This window comes from Salarias fasciatus, chromosome 7 (genome assembly GCF_902148845.1).
Source record: "Salarias fasciatus chromosome 7, fSalaFa1.1, whole genome shotgun sequence".
Taxonomy (NCBI): Eukaryota; Metazoa; Chordata; class Actinopteri; order Blenniiformes; family Blenniidae; genus Salarias; species Salarias fasciatus.
This window is the reverse complement of record NC_043751.1, coordinates 17,174,367-17,193,880: the sequence shown is the minus strand read 5'-3', so window position 1 is coordinate 17,193,880 and position 19,514 is coordinate 17,174,367. Positions and strand designations below refer to the sequence as shown.

The window sequence follows — 19,514 nt, the reverse complement described above, 5'->3', positions numbered from 1 at the left end:
GGACACTGGATGTCAAGGCCCAGAGAGATAAAAGCAGGAGTTAGGAGTTTGCTGAGCGTGTTTGTTGGTGTCTGTATGCAGTCGGGATGTGTCTGCTCACTGTTGCAGTGGTTTCCCCCTCCTCTCTCCTCCCGTGGGTCACTTAAGATTGCACATCTATGTGAGCCACGATGAGGCACCCGAGCAGAACAACATGGGCCTTGGATGAGAATGAGATCAAGCGATTAGGGAAGGAAGGCAGGATAAATGAGATTTTTAGACTTGGAGAGTATACACTGTGTTGTGTTTGATGCTTTGGCGAACACTGGTGCCTGACTAATGTGGCGTGATTCACTGGGTACTGAAAGCAGGACCGAGGGTTTCTTCCTGGGCATACATATCTGGGTTGGAGCTTAATTGGACAGCTGAACCCTTTTCCTTGCTTATTTTCACTAAAGAGGATGCTGTACGCTTCACTCTCCTCCTCCATTGTCGGATCTAATGACTAGCAAATGCCTCTTTACTCCTCTCCGAGTATTGACTCTGCCTCGGTGTCGAGTGCTTGTTATCGGTGCTGTAATCAGAGATCAAGAGACGGATATGCGATGTTTCTCTGCTCCCTCCAGGTAACAGCGTTTCTCACTCAGCTGTGACAAGCTTCAGCAAAGGGGGTCAGACAATAATATCACTTTCTCTCCCTCTCTGAATGTTGTAGCGGCTCTCTAATGTGGAGCAGAAGCTCTCCACGCTCAGTGAGTGATTAACTTACTGGAATGCAGCCTGTCTAAGAAGTGAAACCACGCACAGTGCTCTTTCATGATGACTTGTTTTTTTTGTCTGCAGGGGGCTGGTTTCCATAAATGCTTTTCATCTGACATAAAATTTGATCTGCAGGAAACATGTTGCTGTGTATATGGTCATTAGAGATAAATCAAATGATGCGGTGTTTGAAGGTTTGATTGTGATACAGTATCATAGAATGGAATGCTATTTCGAAATGCCATCACACAAAACCTATTTATGAGGAGGATGTTTAAATATCTTGTTAAAATTTTACTGCTGCACCTGGAAGAGTGCAGTCAAAGCAGACATGTCCTGCAGGATACCTGTGGAGGCTTCCAGATAAAGACAAGAGCGGGTTAACCAACTCCACCAAAGGAGTTTTGGCCAATTCATTTGTTTTTATTCCCTTATTTGTGCATTTATTTCAATTACAAATGACAAATGCTGTTGAGAGGATTGTACGTGGGTTAATTTGGAGTCAACACCTGGACAGACGAAAGCCGTTCAGCAGCGGGCCGAAATGAGGCGTCATTTCCTCCCATGTAATTAGTGCAGAATTGGTGCTGTTTTATCGACCCGCCCGAGGCGTCACGGAAGTTCGCCACTGGTCTGAGTCGCAACAGGACCACAGACAGTCCGGGTGAAAGAATATAGAAAAGGTAGTGGAGGTAGAGGGATGGTGGCCTCGTAAACCAGCCCCGCCCACTCCTCATCCACATTCGGATTTTGGAGTTACTCCAAAATCCAAACGTGGATGAGGAGTGGGCGGGGCTGGTTTACGAGGCTAGAGGGATGGAGGACTGATGGAGAGAGTGCGAGGAAACAGATTGTTTTGTTGAAGAAGTGTAATAAGAGCCAGAGAAACGCTCACTGTGGAAACCCACTGCTGTTTTATAGTAACTCATTCAATGAAATGATTGAAAAGTCATGCTGGAGAATATAAGGGAGTCTTTTTGTGTTTATATTCCACCAAAAAGGCAGTTGACCCTGAAGCTACCATTTTTTTAAAATATTTTTTTGATTTCTTTTTTTCTTTTTTTTCCATTGATGAACTCTAGAAAGCATGATGTGATGTATTTCAGGACTTGCTCTGACAGCACAACTCTTCCCTCTGTTGTCTGTCCAACCTGAACCATCAGTGATTTAAAGCAAGTATATTTCACACCATAAAGCCAAACAAGTCCAAGGCTGGAGGAGAATCATGAGGTTTAAATCAGAGCCAAGGTTCTGATCGAAGGAATAAATCAGGCCAAAGCGACAGAGGCTCATGGATCCATTGAGTTTGACCTCCTCTCAACACTAAAAACCTCATTAGAAGAGACACCTGGGATGGATCTATCAAGGCCCTCCACGGCACAGACTCTATCGCTATTGACAAGGTCAGCTAATCTATTGCTAAATGTCACAACAGACAATGCTGATGATATCAAGCGATGCCGATGAAGCACAACTTCAGGGTTCAGTTGTTGAAAATAGTTGGACAACCGCAATGCACACAAGCATCAGCTGAAGGTAAGACATGTAAACCAAACAAGTCAATGCTTGCTGTAGAATACTTAGCATGGAAATGTATTAGAACACATTTTGGCGAAGAGATAATTCACTCACATCAGCAGATGCTGGTTTGTAATTACAATCAAGCTAATGTTTTAACATTTTTACTGAAGAACTGGCTCTGGGTTGATTTCCCACACTTTAATTTGCCAAAGCAACACATTTGATGATTGTAAAGTAGAGATTTAAGGGCTAATGGACCTTAATATGCATATTGAATTTGAAATGATCTCAGTGTAGAGAGAACTGACGGCACTTTCATGCAGCTGGGAACCCGGGATTTCACAAGATTTGGATAGGCAACAACACTTAAATAACTTGGCATGCACATAACATTCAGAAAATAAAAATGCTGTCAACACCCTTAATAGACAGCACATTGTTACATCGATCATTGTAAAGTTAATATTTTATGTTCTTTATGCATTTTGAATTGTTGCCATTTTCATAAGTGGACATATGAAGAGGGTTAGGAAAATTAATTCTCATAAAAGTTGGATTTTACAGAGGGCATAACTGTGTTGTTATGTCAAACATGTTTCTGAAAATTCTTCCCAACTCTCCGCTTTTCATGATGATCTTTTTTATTTCCATCAACAAAAGTTAAAACTCTGAAACTATCCAGTAATTCATTAATACATCAGTAAGAAAAACGCACTTTGGTGGATTACTGTAATAAGTTGTCAACATTTGATTTGAAATGATATAAGTTACACTGAATGCACATACACAGTACACATAAATACACATCTTCATTACTGCTTCATTCACGCAAGTATTCGAAGTTGCCTGCAGAAATAATTGCCTCGCAAGCTTAAACAATCAGTGTGTTTAGTACTGGATTAAAGAAATCAACCTTTCACCTCCCAAACCTCATTATTCTACGACAACAGAAGTGATAACTGAGCATGTCTTCGATTCATGTCCCTCATGGAGTCAAAAACCACGATGGAAACCTGAGTGTTGATTATTATTTCTACAGTGTATGATTTGGCTGAGCGGAGTGAATGGGGGAAGATGCCTCATTCCTACGAGTATCAGCAGGTTGGAACTTTCTGAAACCAGAGGAACAGAAGCTTCTGTGTGTTTCGCCAAGCACTTCGCTACTGGCACTACCCGCAATGAGGGGGGAAAAAGACGTTTGAGTCCACCAAATATTTGCCTAGAAGAAGTTATTGTTATGTCTACTTCCACAAGGTATACCATTACATGCTGGGCGACGGCTCAGTGCCTTATGCTGCTTTTTTTTCTGCCATTCTTTCCCAAATTTTTCCTATTCACACCTGGAGCGGCACAGAGTTTGCTGTGTTAACTACCACCGCTGTGACAGGAGACAAAAAAAAAAAACAAGAAAAAAAAAAGGGAAGCGTATGTTTCCGTCAGTTCAGTTTGAAGCGTGAAGGAAGTGAGTCCTGCGATGTCCAGACGGCTGTCAGTCTGAGAAAAATCAATAAACAGCATCGATGATGAGCATCAGCTCGTCTCTCTCCACCGTGCAAACACACACAGACACGCACACACATCATTAATCGCTCGTCAGTCTCTCGTCTCCATCTTTCTGTTTCATATTTGATGAAAAAACAGAAAGTGAGACTTTACTTTGACACATCAGCTTTGCTATCGTAGGTGTTATTATTCACAAGTGATTTATGGTGTTTGTTCAGTAAATCTGCAAAGTCAGTAGGTTTTCAAACCTTAATGTGTCATTTATCTGACAGAAGTTAACTTTACTGTTTCATTTAAACAGACCAGAAAACATCTGTCTTCGTTGCTGCAGGGTCACCAGGCGTCTTTCTTTTGTTCCTATTGGCTGAATATTGCATGTATGATTATTTAAATTCTGTTTGAAATGTCTACTGTGCGTGTTTTTCTTAGAAAGAGATTTTTGTGTTTGGATCAGTTCTGATAATCACCAGCCGGCTACTAAGTAAGCAGAAGAGTTTACAGTCTCCAAGCTGAGCGAAGCTAAATCTTACAGTAAAGTGATATTCTTTTCTTTTTTTTTTTCTGAAAAAGCAAATGCACTAATATTATTCTGTAGATAATGCAGTAATAGATGGCTGAGACAGAAATGGTGTGTTGCTTAAGCCACATTGTGCGTCTGGTTTGTATCTCCGAACCATCAGAGCTCATTTAGGGGTGAACGGGGTTGAGAACAGAAGCTGATTCTCAGTGATAGCACATTACGATACAGACGGGATCCCTGGAAGTCCAAGCACAGTAAAATCTGTCAAGGAAATGAAACGTGTCCGCCAAGCAGAGCTGCACAGTTTCAGCAAGTGTCTCGGTGAAAATGTTGTGGTGTTAAGCTCCTCTGCATGTCTTCGGTTCTAACATCTCTGTCAGAGAACGTTGTACTTCGAAGTAGTTTGGGATTTTTGTTCCTGCAATACTAGAAATTAATAAAATCCTCATAACTCTACGGTAAAGCCATCAAATGTTCTGCAAACAAAGTTAAGAGACTCACTACTAACTATACATCATCTGCTTTACTCTATTAGCCTATATTGCGTGCTATCGTACACACCATGTGGTGACATCCAGCAATGTGGTTTGTCAGAATTTTCTGCAGATCATATTTCCTGATGTGTTCATATATGTTTGAGCAGCGTGAGCAGTTTCTGCATCCTGAAGCCGTCTTCGCCCCAAACCTTCGTCATTCTTAATGTGAGCCGCGGGTATAGGTGCATGTAAGTCAACGGGAGGCCGTGTGTTTTTGTTTTACCCTCTGGACCCGAGATGCAGGTGGCCCGAAGGCTGAAATATTGATGGATGATGATAAATTTATGTTGCTGGTGAAGCAGTGAAGCCCATCCAAACAGACAGTGTATCTACTGATCCTAGTGTTAATGCCCAGCTGGCAAACCGCTATAACACTCTAGAAAAGCATTCTTGTGACTGAGCGGGAGTTTAAATTCTTATTATGTGATGGAATTCAGAAAAGAAAAAATGTTATTTGACTTTTGATCTTGACGAAACCTTTTTTCTTTTTTTTAAAATAGCAAAATTGGTTAAATGCACACGTTTAAATGCACCTTCTTCAACTGTGTTTGCTACATTTAAATTGTGGTTTCTTCAATTTTAAAGATGATACACTGCTACTAGTAATTTATTCATAGCCCAGAGTTTTTTTTCCCCTCAATTTTTCATCCATATTTCATCAAGAAAGAGTAAATCACCAACAGCATGTGGTTTATTCACTCATGAATAGTGCATTGCATGTCTATTTATGCCATGATGAGTCTGCTTACATGGGAGGGTTGAAGTGGAACGGAGCTATTCCACATTTTACATGCTGACTGACAAGTACGACCCAAGTGGCGATCTTAAAATCACCGCTGGTGATCAATATTGGTCAGATCGGACATGATGTTCCTGTATTTTGTCACCCAGATACTCCTCGGGTGAACTGGTGCAGGGCTTGAGCTGATCCCTCTCCCTCAGAAGCTCCTGCAATCAGACTTTCTTTTTCAGAACTAGACCGCCGGCTCACACAGCTGGCTTCCATCACGGCGTGTTTGCGTCTGTGTTTTATGCCTGTAATAACCACAACGTTAATACATCAGGCCCGTCAAACGGCGCAACCCAATATCCATGGCAGTGGGGCAAAGTGCGTCACCGTGTCTCCTCGTCTCATCTGGGGCATTAGCATATGAGGATATCACACCACATATCGTATTTCATAATTTGGGGAATTAAAATTAAATAGAATATTAATTAATTAATGAGTTTTTCTTTGGAGATGTAAGCATTTTTTTCCTGAACAGTACTTTTTCCATGTCCTTTTACCGTTCGCTGCCTGTTGTGAAGCTAATCTTAACTCCGGCATTGTGGGTGGAGACGGGGAGGACCGTGGCCGGCGTTGTAAAGAGGAGGTGGGTGGCGCATGTGGTTAATTTGCTTGTGTTGGACTTGTGGTTCATTTTGCTGAGCCAAATCCTTTCATTTGAGTGTCGGTTGGTGGCCAGAGGGACGAACCAGAAAAAGCAAAAAAAAAAAAAGAAAAAAAAAGTGGACCAACCATTGAGAAAAATGATGCGCAGATGTTTCTGTGGGCGTAGAGAGACAGGCGATGAGAAAGCAAATGGAGGTTAATGTATGTATTGAGGCAGAGTAGGGCGGGGGTCATCCTCCGAGGAAAGCAAAATAGGCTTCAGTGCGGTGAGATATGAGGGCTGGGGGTGTAATCTATCAGAGTGAGGTGTGCTGAGGCGGTGGGAGTATTATTTAAGTAAGTGAACATTGATGGGGGTGGGGGGGCTGTCCAGATTTTTGAGGGGGTATTGAGTGATCTCCTTTACTGCTGTCCCTACTTTACAGGCCTCATCAGTCCCACTTCCACACATACCATGCCTCTCCACAAGTTAAAGACACCCCCCCTCCCCTGCTCTGCTCACACACACATGTGAGTTGATGAGCTGAGAGATGGTCATAGCACTGTGGGCTCTCTGTCTCGGTGAATAGGAGAGTTTAGACCATGCTGAATTGGTGCTTCAGAGAGGGGCTTTCTCCTTGAACCCACAGCTCCTTTTGGCTTTGGAAAACGTATGCATAGTCAAGGACCGGACCCTCTTTCTGCTTTTTCAAAGATAGCCAGGTGGAGGGTAAACAATTTGACAGCCTAACTATCTAACTTACATAGATGTGACTGAATAAAATATTCAAATAAAAAAAAAAGATCAGAAAACACCTGAACATGTGATAAACAAACGCCCTCTTGACACTATCATCGCGCAAGAGAGCTGAATTGCCAAAAGAAGTGTGGAGTAACACTATTAAGGGGATCATTCACTCCTAATTCATCTCAAACAATCAGCCTTTCTAGTCTTAGATATGGCAGATTGGGTTACATGATCCTTGGAATAAAGAACTGGTACGTCAACATCGCCAATCCCTGCATGGCGAAGAAAAGGATCTTCCTGTTCCAGTTCCTAATCCTGTCTGTTTGTGAGGCACAGACTTTGGCGTGACACTTGTTCCCCATAGACTTCAGTGTTCTCACTGGAACGTCCAAGCGCCAGTTTACATTAGCATAACCGTGAGGCCCATCCCTCCACTACAGGATTAGTTCAGCTCTCCTCCCACTGTCTGATGGCTCTTTATCCAGATGGATACAGCCTGTTAGAGGTCTTAACCACACCATTGGCACTAAAGTCATTATCATTCACCACGAGAAGGAATCAGCTCACTGAGGGTCTGCTGTTTAGAGGGAGATTGACATCTCATTTGGGATGGCTAAAAGAGAAAAGACAGGGAACTCCCCTCCAGACTCCAGCCGAGCAAAATGCCCAATCAATCCATCATTGTGTTCAAGTGACTGTTAAAGACGGGCAACTCCATCTTTAACTTTGTAAATTACAAAATACTTTGTGAAAATGCACAAAGGTTTTCCTTTCTTTTTTTTCCCTCTTCAGTCTGGACACGGTGTGTGTTCTTAAATGTTCTCCGACATTCGGTACACTCTGCGTCTCATTCTGGGAATGATGATATCTACTGCTTATCACTAAAACTTTACACAGAATACGATTGGTCACACTTTTGCCTCGAATGCGGTTTCGCTTGGAAAATAAGCTTGAAAGTTAACTTCTAGGAAGATCTGTGTTCCCTCATGTGATTGATGAGGCCGAAGTGGCGCCATCACCCACTAGAATAGGCTGACCTGTGTCTGTCTGCCCATTGGAACCATGAGCTCCTGTGGCGGGATGACATCTTCATCCCTAATCACTTAGATCTGAGGAGAGATGAACTCCGGATGCTTTGCAGTTAAAGAATGTGCTGCAGTGTCGCAATGTGGGCTTTTTGGCCAATAAGACTGCGTCACTTTGCAGGGATATCGTTTACTTACAGTGAATTAAAAGAAGAGTATTTATCAGGAATCATCAACTAGTTTGTCCTCTGTGAAATAGGCAATAACAAACCATGGCAATAGAGATGTTTTTCTTTGTCTTTAAAAAAAAAAATTGAGAAAAAAAAATCAAGTGTAACTCAGAAAATCTCTTTGCCAACGGTTTTCCTTCAAACGCTCTGCTCTCATATTCGCTCATATTCAGCTGTGCTTTCCTGTTTCAACACTCTTCCTAACCTTTCGCCTTGCCCTAACCCTCTCTCCTATACAACTCACAGTTTTCTTTTCTCTCATGTTTTTTCTGCTCACTTTCACTTCTCCCGCCTACACTGCTCCCTCTCTCTCTCTCTCTCTCTCTCTCTCTCTCTCTCTTCCTCCCTCTCTCTCTCTCTCTCTCTGACTGTGCTGTCTGCCTCAGCTGTTCTCAGTTGCACTGTGTGCCTTGCGCTGTGGGGACAGGGCTGCGCTGAGTGGGGCTGAACTAGTTCCGAGGAGTGTTAAGTAGAGACAGAGAGGCAGATAGAGACACAGAGGGGAAGAGCGTGAGTGAAGGCAGTCTGGATTACCAGCTGAAACAAACTGGACCTGTTTTCCTTCTTTTAGCCAAAGGTAAAGATAATATAGAGCTGTTTACAAGCTGAATAGAAATTATGACAGCTCTACCAGGACTTTCTTAGACCTATTAGTATTTAGAGGCTCACTCTTCTATGTGCTTAGTTTGTTGAGTTTAGCACTGACTCACTGGTGTGGGAGGCTCTCTCGCAGTGACATTGACCCATAACCCCAACTCTGCTTTGCAGGTTCTGTCTCCCGTTGAGTTGGACTCTAATTTTGCCTTTTGACCCCCGGAGCTGAGAAGGGTTTTTTGATCTGACAGGAGACGGGACCTGCTGTGAACCACTTTGGACAGACCCAGCAGCATTTTCTTTTTCTTTTTCTTTTTTTATGAGCTTGGAAAACAGGAACATTTCTACTGCCAGTGTTTTTCTGTTGAACCAGATCTGAGACTATCCACACTGGAGTCGTATATTTAAAGGGATCTCTATAGCCCCCTTTTTGCTCCAGGACCATGGGCTTTCTTTGTGGTAGCGTTATGCTGCTGTGTGGGGTGGCTCTGCTCAGGACGGAGGGCAGCGGAGTTCAACAGACCAAGAACAACGTCCCCCGGCTAAAACTCTCCTATAAAGGTGCGTTTCTAAGTTTGAATTAAAGCTTTATCTCATTTTGAGTTTGCAGTGTTTGTCTAAGGATGCTCTTTCATTCACAAGCAGGATCAAGTGTCTCAACCATCATTTGTATACTGATGAAGTTATTGTTGGAAAAGCTGTTTATTTTGAAGTTTTAGTACTTGTGTGATTGTAAATGTTTCGGATGATCGTTTTGGTATGAGTATGTGGAAATCGCCACTGATGTGAATTGAGTTACAACAAGCAAATAAATTCTTTACAAGGCTGTTAAACTTTATGGCTTATCAAGTTTATATGGTGGAGGGCGCCAGGGAAATGCATCTTTGCGCTGTATGGTTTCTCTCAGGTTAGAACATAAATAGTCACTGATACCATACAGTTTCTTTCTTCAGAATATTCAGATTATTTTCATTTTGAATATTTACATAAACTTAATTCCTTTTCCAGAAAAAATAAAACTGGTATTGTAATATAATGGCAATATTAAAAGTATTTGTACATAAATTCATGAATCAGAAATTATTGGAAATAATTAATTTATGTGATAACAGCCTAAGAGGAATAGGGAACAGTTTAATGAAATTAGGTTAAACACTGTATTTTGGCCTCATGTTTTCAGTGCTGCAGTGTAATGTATCTCCGGGGCACAGCTGTAAAGATGTTTCTGATGTCTTTCCTCATCCTGTCACTTTCCTCCTTTTGTGAGGGACCGCTGTTGTCAGATTTGAATTTTAGAATCAGATACGGACTCCCAAGCAGCCTAAGCATCATTTATCCCTCTCTTGCTTTTTTTTTTTTTTTTTTTTTCCCCCCTTCTCCTCTGGATGTCATTTTTCCACTTGGTTCTCTCCTGCATGGTAATTATACTCAGGATGAATGGTGCAGGTCTGTTTCAGCAGATGGCTCTCCTAAAGAGAAATGCTTCCCGCTCAGCACTGGGGGATCCATAATTATACACACAAGTATGCACATATACACACACACACACACACACATAAATGCATGGCCATCTGTAGCAAATGATACCTGTGAGGATATCAGTCTTTTAAAACCTCATGCTGTCAGTTTTGGGAAACACGCCCATGCAGTGATATCTCCATCAGAAGTTCAGCCTCCAGGTAGCAGTTTAGACAGCCTGGTTATTTGGCTGCAATCACCACTTACAATATTTTCATTAGTTCTCATTTGGATAATGACTCATGGCAACATCGTTTGGAAATGTCAATTAATAAGTTATATCCCAAACATACAAGGGAGGTGTAATTTTTTTTATGCCTGCAGAGCGGTGGAAATATTATTCACATCATATTGCAGAATCTCAAACATTATCCACTGTAGGTCCCATTAGGCAATTGACAGGGGATTATTGCATTATGAATCATTTATATTGTCGTATAAATTATTTATTACCCCTGTGAAGGTGAAGCAGATTTAGTCATGAAGGAAATCAGATGATTAACTGTGGCGAGTTACGGAGCAACACCTGCACACTTCGAGGAGTCTTCCAGAGCCGATAAAACAATGTCTGATCAGTGACTCATGGGACGATGGGGTGAATGAACTATGACCAGTCGGGGTCACCGGAAATACTCAGACCTCACTGCTTGATGTGTCCACAGATTCCAGGACTCACGTTTTTTTTTTTTTTGTTTGTTTTTTTAACTCTCCTCCAGACTTCAATCCCATGAGCACAGCAGGGCAATGTTTATTTCAGAAGTGTTAACCTGTGCAGCAGCTTGCTCCAACACAGCGTGAACTCCCCAGAGAAAAGAGATAGACTCGTCACTGACCAACCCACACACACTGCAGGGGGACATTACATCGACTGACTAATTTCCTGCATATTTGCTTTTAAGTAGTTAGCCATTAATAATTGTTTGACCTTAAATCTAACCTTAGTTTGACCTTAAAACAAGGAATAATCTTGAAATGATCAAATTTTTGGTCCCCGTAATAATAAAATAGCACACACCCATGCACATGAACACACACACAGATTCTAACAGATCTTTGAAAGGTAATGCCAAGGAGCAATAGGGCAGTGGAGTAGGGGGAAAGACAACAGTGGAACCCCATGGCTACATAAACAACAGCTCAGTTCCAACTGTATCAACAACCGAGTGTCTGGCTGATGACGAGGAAAAAAAAGTGGACTTACAGCCTCACGGACGCTTTATATTTGTCATTTATTTGGTGTAAACTGGATGAGATCATCCCGCAATCGCTGAACAAATGGGTTCTCTCGGGAGTAAACACGGATCCATGTGGTTCTGGAGTTTATGGGCCTCAACAAGCAGAGCACGTGCTGTTGCTGACCAGAGGAGAAAAGAGAAGGTACTTGAGTTTTATAGGATGTGGATGTACTGCCAAAACTACTCCTTTTCTCTGACCTGTCCACCCCTTTCCTCAGCAAAGCCAAGACCTTACACAAAAGCACATACACATATTCCCAGAGACATACAGACATATTCACAGTGGCACAACCTAAACCAGACTTCTGAATACCAAGAAGGTAAAAGAAAAAAAAAAAAGTAAATTATAATATAAATCATTAGGTTTCACTGGCTACAAATTGCTTTTCAGCAATCATACTTCAAGCTTTGTTTTTCAGTTTCATTGTGGGGATGACTGGAGAGGTTCTCATGAAAACCTTCAATAATCCATGAGCACGTCAAGAATCTTCGGGGAGGAGTTGGGTTTCGGGGTGTGTGCAGTGTAAACTTTGAATGGTCACGGGAAGGTACCCTCTGCACTCGGGTAGATTTGACGGATTATCAAGTTCTGAATATTGTAGGCCTGTTCTTATTTTACATATTTCTCCAGAAACCTTCAAAATAATCACCGAGCCAGTGAACTTAAACATCATTATTGGCAGCAAAGCCAGTAGATAAATTTACATTGTTGTCTTTTAACATAACTATGTCTCGAGGCAGCCGGCCAACCATCACACACCTCATAATACAAAAAATGCCTCAACTAAACACACTTTATATAGAACTTTGAGCACCGATGGACTTCATTAAAAAACAGGGACCATTATCCATCCATTCATCATCAATCCAACATCAACATTTGGACCAAAGCATTAACTTTTCAATGATTCCACTCTTTGAGACGTACCTATATGTTTGACCATATATTTATCACATCCTGTCTGTTGATGTTTTTAAAGATTTTGACAAACTTTTTAATCTTAAATATGCAGACATATCTGGAGTGTCCCTGATATGAAGAGAAACACAAAACTCTGAGGTTGATTGGCGGCGCGGATGAGAGGTTAAGGAGGTGTGTTTGCTTCTATTTCTGCCTGACACCGAACAAATTACTTGACGGAGGCTTTGTGCTGTTTTCCCTCAGGCATGGCTGAATCAACAACTGCGCACCCTTTAAAAGATGCGGCGATATGTTCAGTTTTGTCAGTGTGCAATCACACACACAGCCCTGCGAACGGTGAAGGGCGGCTGAGCTATTGAACTGGAGCCAAACGTCAGCGTTCCCATATACTGTACCGCCACGCGTGGGTTATTATTACAAAGTGTATGTGCTTTTTCTCAGGAAGCACTTAGATAACACTCCCTGTGCCCTCCAGTTGAGAAAGAGAAAGAGAGAAAGATGGAGAAAATGTAGGGTAAAAGAGTTTATTTTTATCAGTCTCACATGGGACTGTTGATTCTTTGCATCCATTCCATCTGCCCCCTTATCGCTCTCCTCCTTCCTTTGTCTTTGTATGTTGCTTTCACTTCCTCTCTCTCTCTCGCTCGCTCTTCTCTCTACTGAGAACGACTGGTAAAATGTTCTTAGTCTGCATTTCCTGAACTGAGGCTCAGGAGGTTAGGGAATGTGAAGACGGTGTCGATAAAAAAAAAAAAGAGGCTGGTGGTTATAATCTGCTGATGAAATAAGAGGTTTGAGGGCTTTTTAGCAGGGTCAAGTCAACTGCAGGAGAGTGAAACTGAAAATTAATCAAAAATGACAGGGCAGCAGCTGAAACCTGTTACGGGCCACACATTTCCCCCTTACACCTGTTTCCCTGTCTGCCTCAGGAATCTATCTCCTGTTTGTTTGTCTGCAGGAAACAAATTCATCCGGCTTTAAATGGCTTGAAGGAAGTTCTCCACGCAGCTCACGATGTGTCAGAATCACAGTGGCTGTTTTGATTTCGAGTTGCATGATAAACAAGATTATGGCGTTACTTGACGTATGGATGCATCCAGCAGCTATATTTAGCCCGAGGGGACGCCAGTTCAGACATGTACAGGCCACTGCCTCTGGTGCTGTGTGGAAACATCCTGCTTCTTTCCAATAACACCAACACAGCCTGCTCCATAAATACACGCACGTACGCACGCACTCTTCCTGAAGGATCTACAAGGCAGTACTGTTGACCAATACATGTTTACTGGCCATATTTAGGAGATATCAGTGAGGGGATATGTGATATGAAAACACTGGTCACACAATGACTAGCTTTTACTCACTTAAATGTTAATAAAATAATATTTTCCACAACATTCAGCACCATACGTGTTTCTCTTTTATAATTTGGCTTTGTGAAAACAGGGCTTCTTTATTTTCATTGTTCACTCCCACACATACAAATCCAGCCTCGGTGCAGGTGAGAGGAGGTCAGGGGCGGCGGGCGCGTGCTATTGTACTGTCAGTGCTGAGCATGCCGTGGATCTACTCATGATTTATCACTGTAGTTACACAGGAAGCTCACCTTTACTTTACAAACTAAATTCTGATTCTCTTCCTGAAAGTGTATTATGAGACCTCCACTGCTCCAGTTATGAAATCAGTCCAGCAGACACTTAATACAATTTTAAGCTGAAAGACTCTGGAAGTATTTATTTTACCATTATTTTCAGTTGTGCCATTCATTCATGAATAAAACCACTCTGGTTAGCATGGCTGTTTTATGTCTTAGCCACCTTTCTGGTCTGGAAACAGTCCCATTATTCATATGAATGAATGTGTGAGCCCAGATCTGTTTTCTTCCTCAGTACATCAAGAATAACTCCACATCCTCGAGTCTTTAATGTTCCAGGTTTTCAGTTTTCAATAGACTTCTGATCTGGCCGAGGGATTCAGGATGGTGGACAGCTGGGTCACGCTGTGATCGTCGTTTTATATTTCAGGACCATTAAAATCTCTTTACATCCGCAATAAAGCTCAGGAAATCAACTAAATCACCGCGACAACAACAACGACAGAGCGTGCTTCCATTGTTTGTTTCCATCCTGTTTCTCCTGCATGTGCATCGATGACAAAAGAACATTTTCTGACTCAACATCAAATAACTTGGCCCTGCTTTTTTTTTTTCTCAGGAACTGCTGTTTCCACCACCACAATGAAATGAAATGATATATCACCATGTTTTTGTTTTGTTTTTTACTTCAGTTCATATTAACCAATCATGACAAGTGACTATATTTGACGACTGTTGCATATCATTATGTTTTCCTCTAAATTAGCTTTGGTAATGGTAGAAAATAATAGATTATAGAGCAAAATAATCCTGATAATTTAAGATAAGTGTTGCCCTAGTAGTATTTGCTGCTTTATGTCAATAACACATTATTTTGAGGATAGCAGGACTAAATAATGTGAGGGCTATTTTTCAGAAGGAATAGAAACCTATTTTGAAAGAACAAGAAATGGTGAAATACAATATTTGGTCAGTTTTCCTAAGATTCCATTGTATAACTGTCATGTTAGTGTGTTTTTATACTGACTTCAAGCCTTGAAGTATAGAAATATTATTCCAGAAGGTTGGATTTTCTGTGTTTCTATTTTTTTGAGTTACTTCCAAAGGTTAACATAATCTTCAATAAGCTGAAACAGTCCAAACAGTCCCTTTATTTAAATGCATGATTTACACCTATTATGCACTAAAATGAAACATGCAGAACTAGTAATTTTATTGAAAATAAACATTTGTGCAAAGTTAAAGTTAAATATTTCAAAAATATGATCCACTCATGACTTTCTTAGATGTTAAACTTTAGTATATGATATATTTGTGACAAAATACAACTTTTATAACAGCTCAAAACATGTTCTCACTTTAACTACCAAAGTTAAATTGCACATTGTTTGTGATTCAGAATGTAAACTGGATATTTTTTTAGAAAAATGGTAGAAGGTAGAAAGGCAGAAAAATGTTTTGTAAAAGTAACACACTGTCTTATTCTCTGCTGTTCTTTTCTCTTCATCCTCCTCTTGCTTGTGTCTTCTCACTCTCTCGGGTTCTGACATACTTGAGAGAGGGGCATTTTCCCTGCTAAAACATTCATGAGTGTTTTTTTTTTGTTGTTGTTTTTTTGTATTTTTTTTCCCTCACTGAGGAGGAAGAGAGAGAGAAAGAGAGAGAGAATCAAAGAAGCCGTTTCTCCTCCGTTCCACTGTTCCATAACTCTTGGCTCCTTTGTGTGGGTGGTCAATAGGAGGGGGTCATAGTGTGGTTAGACTTTGTTGGCGAGAACAAACTGTGAGAAGAGGAGAGAATTATTGTCCGTGCGTGTTTGTGTGTGTTTCCGCGCACGTTACACGAAAGGTGTTACGATGCCATGATGCCACCTTTAGAGGTCGTTACGGTAATTAGATCTCATTGTCTGTAACAAGTCGAGCTTTCTGCTGGGAAAGCAAATGTCACTCCGTTGCCAGACTTGGCAGCCATTTTATTAGGTTGCGTTGCGAGGACTGTAGCAGAAAAGTAACCTGATAGCTGATGTAGTTGAGAGTATTTCTGCAGTTTGGGATATGCAGTATTATCAGATTAGCAGATGTTCTAATCCCTTTCAAATTTCTACTTTAAAGTAAATTCTGCTTGATGTTTACTTCCAAGTAAGTGTTCTGATTGGTGACTTTCAGTTATGATTTTACTTTCCGATTGAAATTTCCAGAGATCAGCAATTTCAAGCTATAAGAGAAAGCAACAGTAAAATGGGAATTATTGCTTTTTATCCAGAAAAACAGTCATGTGGGCGATAAAAGTACATTTCGAGCCAAGATGTTATCCTTTATTCCATTTGGTGCGCTCCTCCAGGCACACAGCGGGATGTCTGACTCACTGCATGGATTGGAGAGGTGAACTCGTGGTCACAGAGGCGGTCCCTGAATATTTAATAAAACAATAGAAATTTTTTTTTTTACTTAATGGATGTTATTGAACTTGCATGCTGCATCTCTTCTGATAGGCGCACTGTGCTGATCGCTCTTCAACTTTCCGTCTTGCGTCTGCAGAAATGCTGGAGTCCAACAACCTGGTGACATTCGAAGGCCTTCCTAACAGCTCGGCTTACCACACCTTCCTGCTGGACGAGGAGAAAGGACGGCTGGTGGTGGGAGCGAAGGACCACATCTTCTCATTCAACCTCCTCAACATCAGCAAAGACTTTACACAGGTAAAGTAAGTGATCTGCAGCATGGATCCATCAAATTCAGACTCCAGGAGGTCCGTTTGCATGTTTGACCGACTTATCACCTGCCTCGTGTCTGTGCATCCCCTCCCAAACCGCCACGCGGCAGCTCAGGTATCTGGGGACTTTTCTTTCCGTTTCTTCAGAAAAGTGCCTCATGAATGTTTCAGACCAGGGCTGTCTCACATGATCACACGCTGTGCCAGGCATGTTAGACGCTCTCTGCACACCTGGATGAATTATGGAGTAAACTGAAACAAAGTGGAGAACAAATCGCAGTGTGAACCCTTCAACTCTCATGTATACGCGTCCAAACACACAAGCTGGAGTTCCATCGACGGAAAAATTCACTGATGCTTTTCTGACATCCGCCGGCCCTCTGACTGCGTTGCAGATCCCTTGGACAGCGTCTCCCACCAGAAGAGATGAATGCAAGTGGGCAGGAAAAGATATTTCGGTAAGAGCTAAAACCATAAACCTTTCAAGTGAATGTCACCATTTCACCCCTCTGCTCCAACATATAATGTTTTAAAATGTCTTTGTTCTCTTATGCAGTGAACAATCTGCAACTGCGCAGGTCTATGAACTAATCTCTCTTGTCGCTGCTCCAGGATTACACACGCTCTTCATATATAAGGCTTTTTAATCGTGGACAATACGAGTCTTTTTTCCCCCCATTTTCAGTTTGTTTATACTTTTGTGTTGAAAATGTGTCATATGGACAGCACATGGGTCTGATCATAATCTCAGGGCCATGATTGAGACCAACATTTGACCTTAATCACGTATGAAGCCTCCAGGCACTCTGCTTAATAGAGTGAAACCCAGAAAATCACGGGGCTTTCTTTCTGGCTTATTGCATTACATTACAGCATGAATAATAACTTATTCTACTGATTCAGCTGTATTATGATTTCTGCAGCAGTGCTTTGTCATTATCCTTCTGATTGCAGACCTTTTTTTTTTTTTTTTCACCAGACCTCTCAAATAAATTTTAAAGCTACTTGTTGTGAAGTGTGCAATGCTCTCAGTGGCTCTGCTGACTCCTACTTCCGTTTGGGATCCAAAGAAGAGTCTCTTAAGTTAATTGGATTTAAAATGGTAGTTTTCTGCATGAACTTCAGTCTGCACAAACCTATTCTGAATGGAAAGGCGTCTCAGTCAATGCAACGAAAGAGCGGTCACAATATTTGATAGGTTAAATTGATTCTTCAAAATAAAGGCGGCTACATTTGTCCTGATTCAGTTTTACCGTTTCAGCAGTCAAGGTGCTTCACATGGCCTCATTCACACATTTGATCACACACCCTGGGACACTTGGTCAGGGTGGAAGTGGTGATTGATCTGTTAACCTGGGATTGGAAGACAGCCAACTTTACAAACTGATCCAGAAGGACTGGCAAATGTACCTCTTTCAGATTAGACAGAATTGTACCTGTGAGGCTTGTGGCAGACTGCTGACTGCTTCACAGTTTAGAATGTGAACAGTTTTGTTCCATGCTGTATGGTTTAATGGTGTCACCAGGTCCTGGCACATTGCTGTGGTTTTAAAATCCTAATAGTTGAATAGTAGATGTTTTGAATTTAGTTCACCTGCAAAAGCTGAAATTTACCACACTTCATAAAAAAATGATTAACGTTCATGCCTAAAAGTACACCGTTTTAAATTGATATGAAAATGCAAGCAATTCATTATCGACTAATTTCAAACGTGCACCATATTAGTTTGCCTTGAATCAAACACATATTTGCATTTCAAAAGCTCTTTGTTATCTGAAACAAATGATGAATTGTGACACTGACATTTGCAGCTTTTTTCAGACTCCTTACCTCATTCAACCCTCGCATGACAAGCCAAGCGTCACTTCCCTCTGTCTCTGGCCAAGCGCACTTTTAAAGCATCTTGTGTGATGTCGTGAAATTGTGTAAACACACTGAGAGGTTGTCTCTGCTCCCTGAAAGCCGTGTTATGAATTCTAGCTTCAATGCGGCCTGAGGGCAAAGTGCTGGAATGTGAAGTCACAGTGATGCTCTTTGTGGCTCCAGCCACTGGCCAGAATGGGGCAAGCGTCCCGTGCCTTTAACCCCTCGGTGTACATGATTCCAACGAAGCCTTTCGCGTATTGTCTGTAAACATCATGGCGTGGAAGAGTGAGGTTCCCCGAGGGGCGGTCGTTCTGCTGCGGTTTTCAAGAGAGTGAGAATTAAAGGGAGGCCCTGAGATAAGGAGAGTCAGTTGACTGATGCCCCATGATGCACTTCAAGCAAGCAATTCTGAAGGATGAAATGAAAAACGAAAATAAAGACGTCGCTGAGCGTTAAAGGTGTGACAGAACACCCAAGAGAAAGGAAAAAAAGACTGAAAGCTGTGGCATAACTACACACACACCAGCCATATGGCTGTCACTGTACCAAACTCCCCCCTTAAGAGGTCCAGCAGACTCCATGCTTCACACGGCAGCTCAGATCAGTTTTGATCATGAAGGGGCGCCGACGGAACATTAGACAGGTGGGCATAACATTAACGCTGATTTGTGTATAACGCTCATAAAAATAACTCCCATATAAATCCACAGGATGACAACAAAAGCCTATAAAAACTGGGACCGCTGCCAGTAAAGCCAGATAAACTAAGTCATGCATAGTTTTATGGTCATAACACTTATTGGACTTTTTGTGTGTGTGTGTGTGTGTGTGTGTGTGTGTGTGTGTGTGTGTGTGTGTGTGTGTGTGTGTGTGTGTGTG

General features: G+C 41.7%; 1 protein-coding gene across 4 annotated transcripts in view; it reads left to right on the top strand.

The window, feature by feature from the left end:
• sema3ab (sema domain, immunoglobulin domain (Ig), short basic domain, secreted, (semaphorin) 3Ab) overlaps positions 1–19,514 on the top strand; it is a 38,549-nt gene that overhangs the window by 6,816 nt on the left and 12,219 nt on the right. The window contains exons 1-5 of one of the 4 annotated variants that reach the window (XM_030097331.1): positions 4,515–4,525; positions 5,482–5,486; positions 9,018–9,348; positions 16,594–16,754; positions 17,164–17,226. In XM_030097331.1, coding sequence (XP_029953191.1) covers positions 9,231–9,348; positions 16,594–16,754; positions 17,164–17,226 — 342 coding nt within the window. In that variant the 5' untranslated portion in view covers positions 4,515–4,525; positions 5,482–5,486; positions 9,018–9,230. Of the gene's footprint in view, positions 1–4,514; positions 4,526–5,481; positions 5,487–8,604; positions 8,771–8,793; positions 9,349–16,593; positions 16,755–17,163; positions 17,227–19,514 lie in introns of those variants that run through there. The other 3 variants (XM_030097328.1, XM_030097329.1, XM_030097330.1) reach the window with 3 other exon arrangements.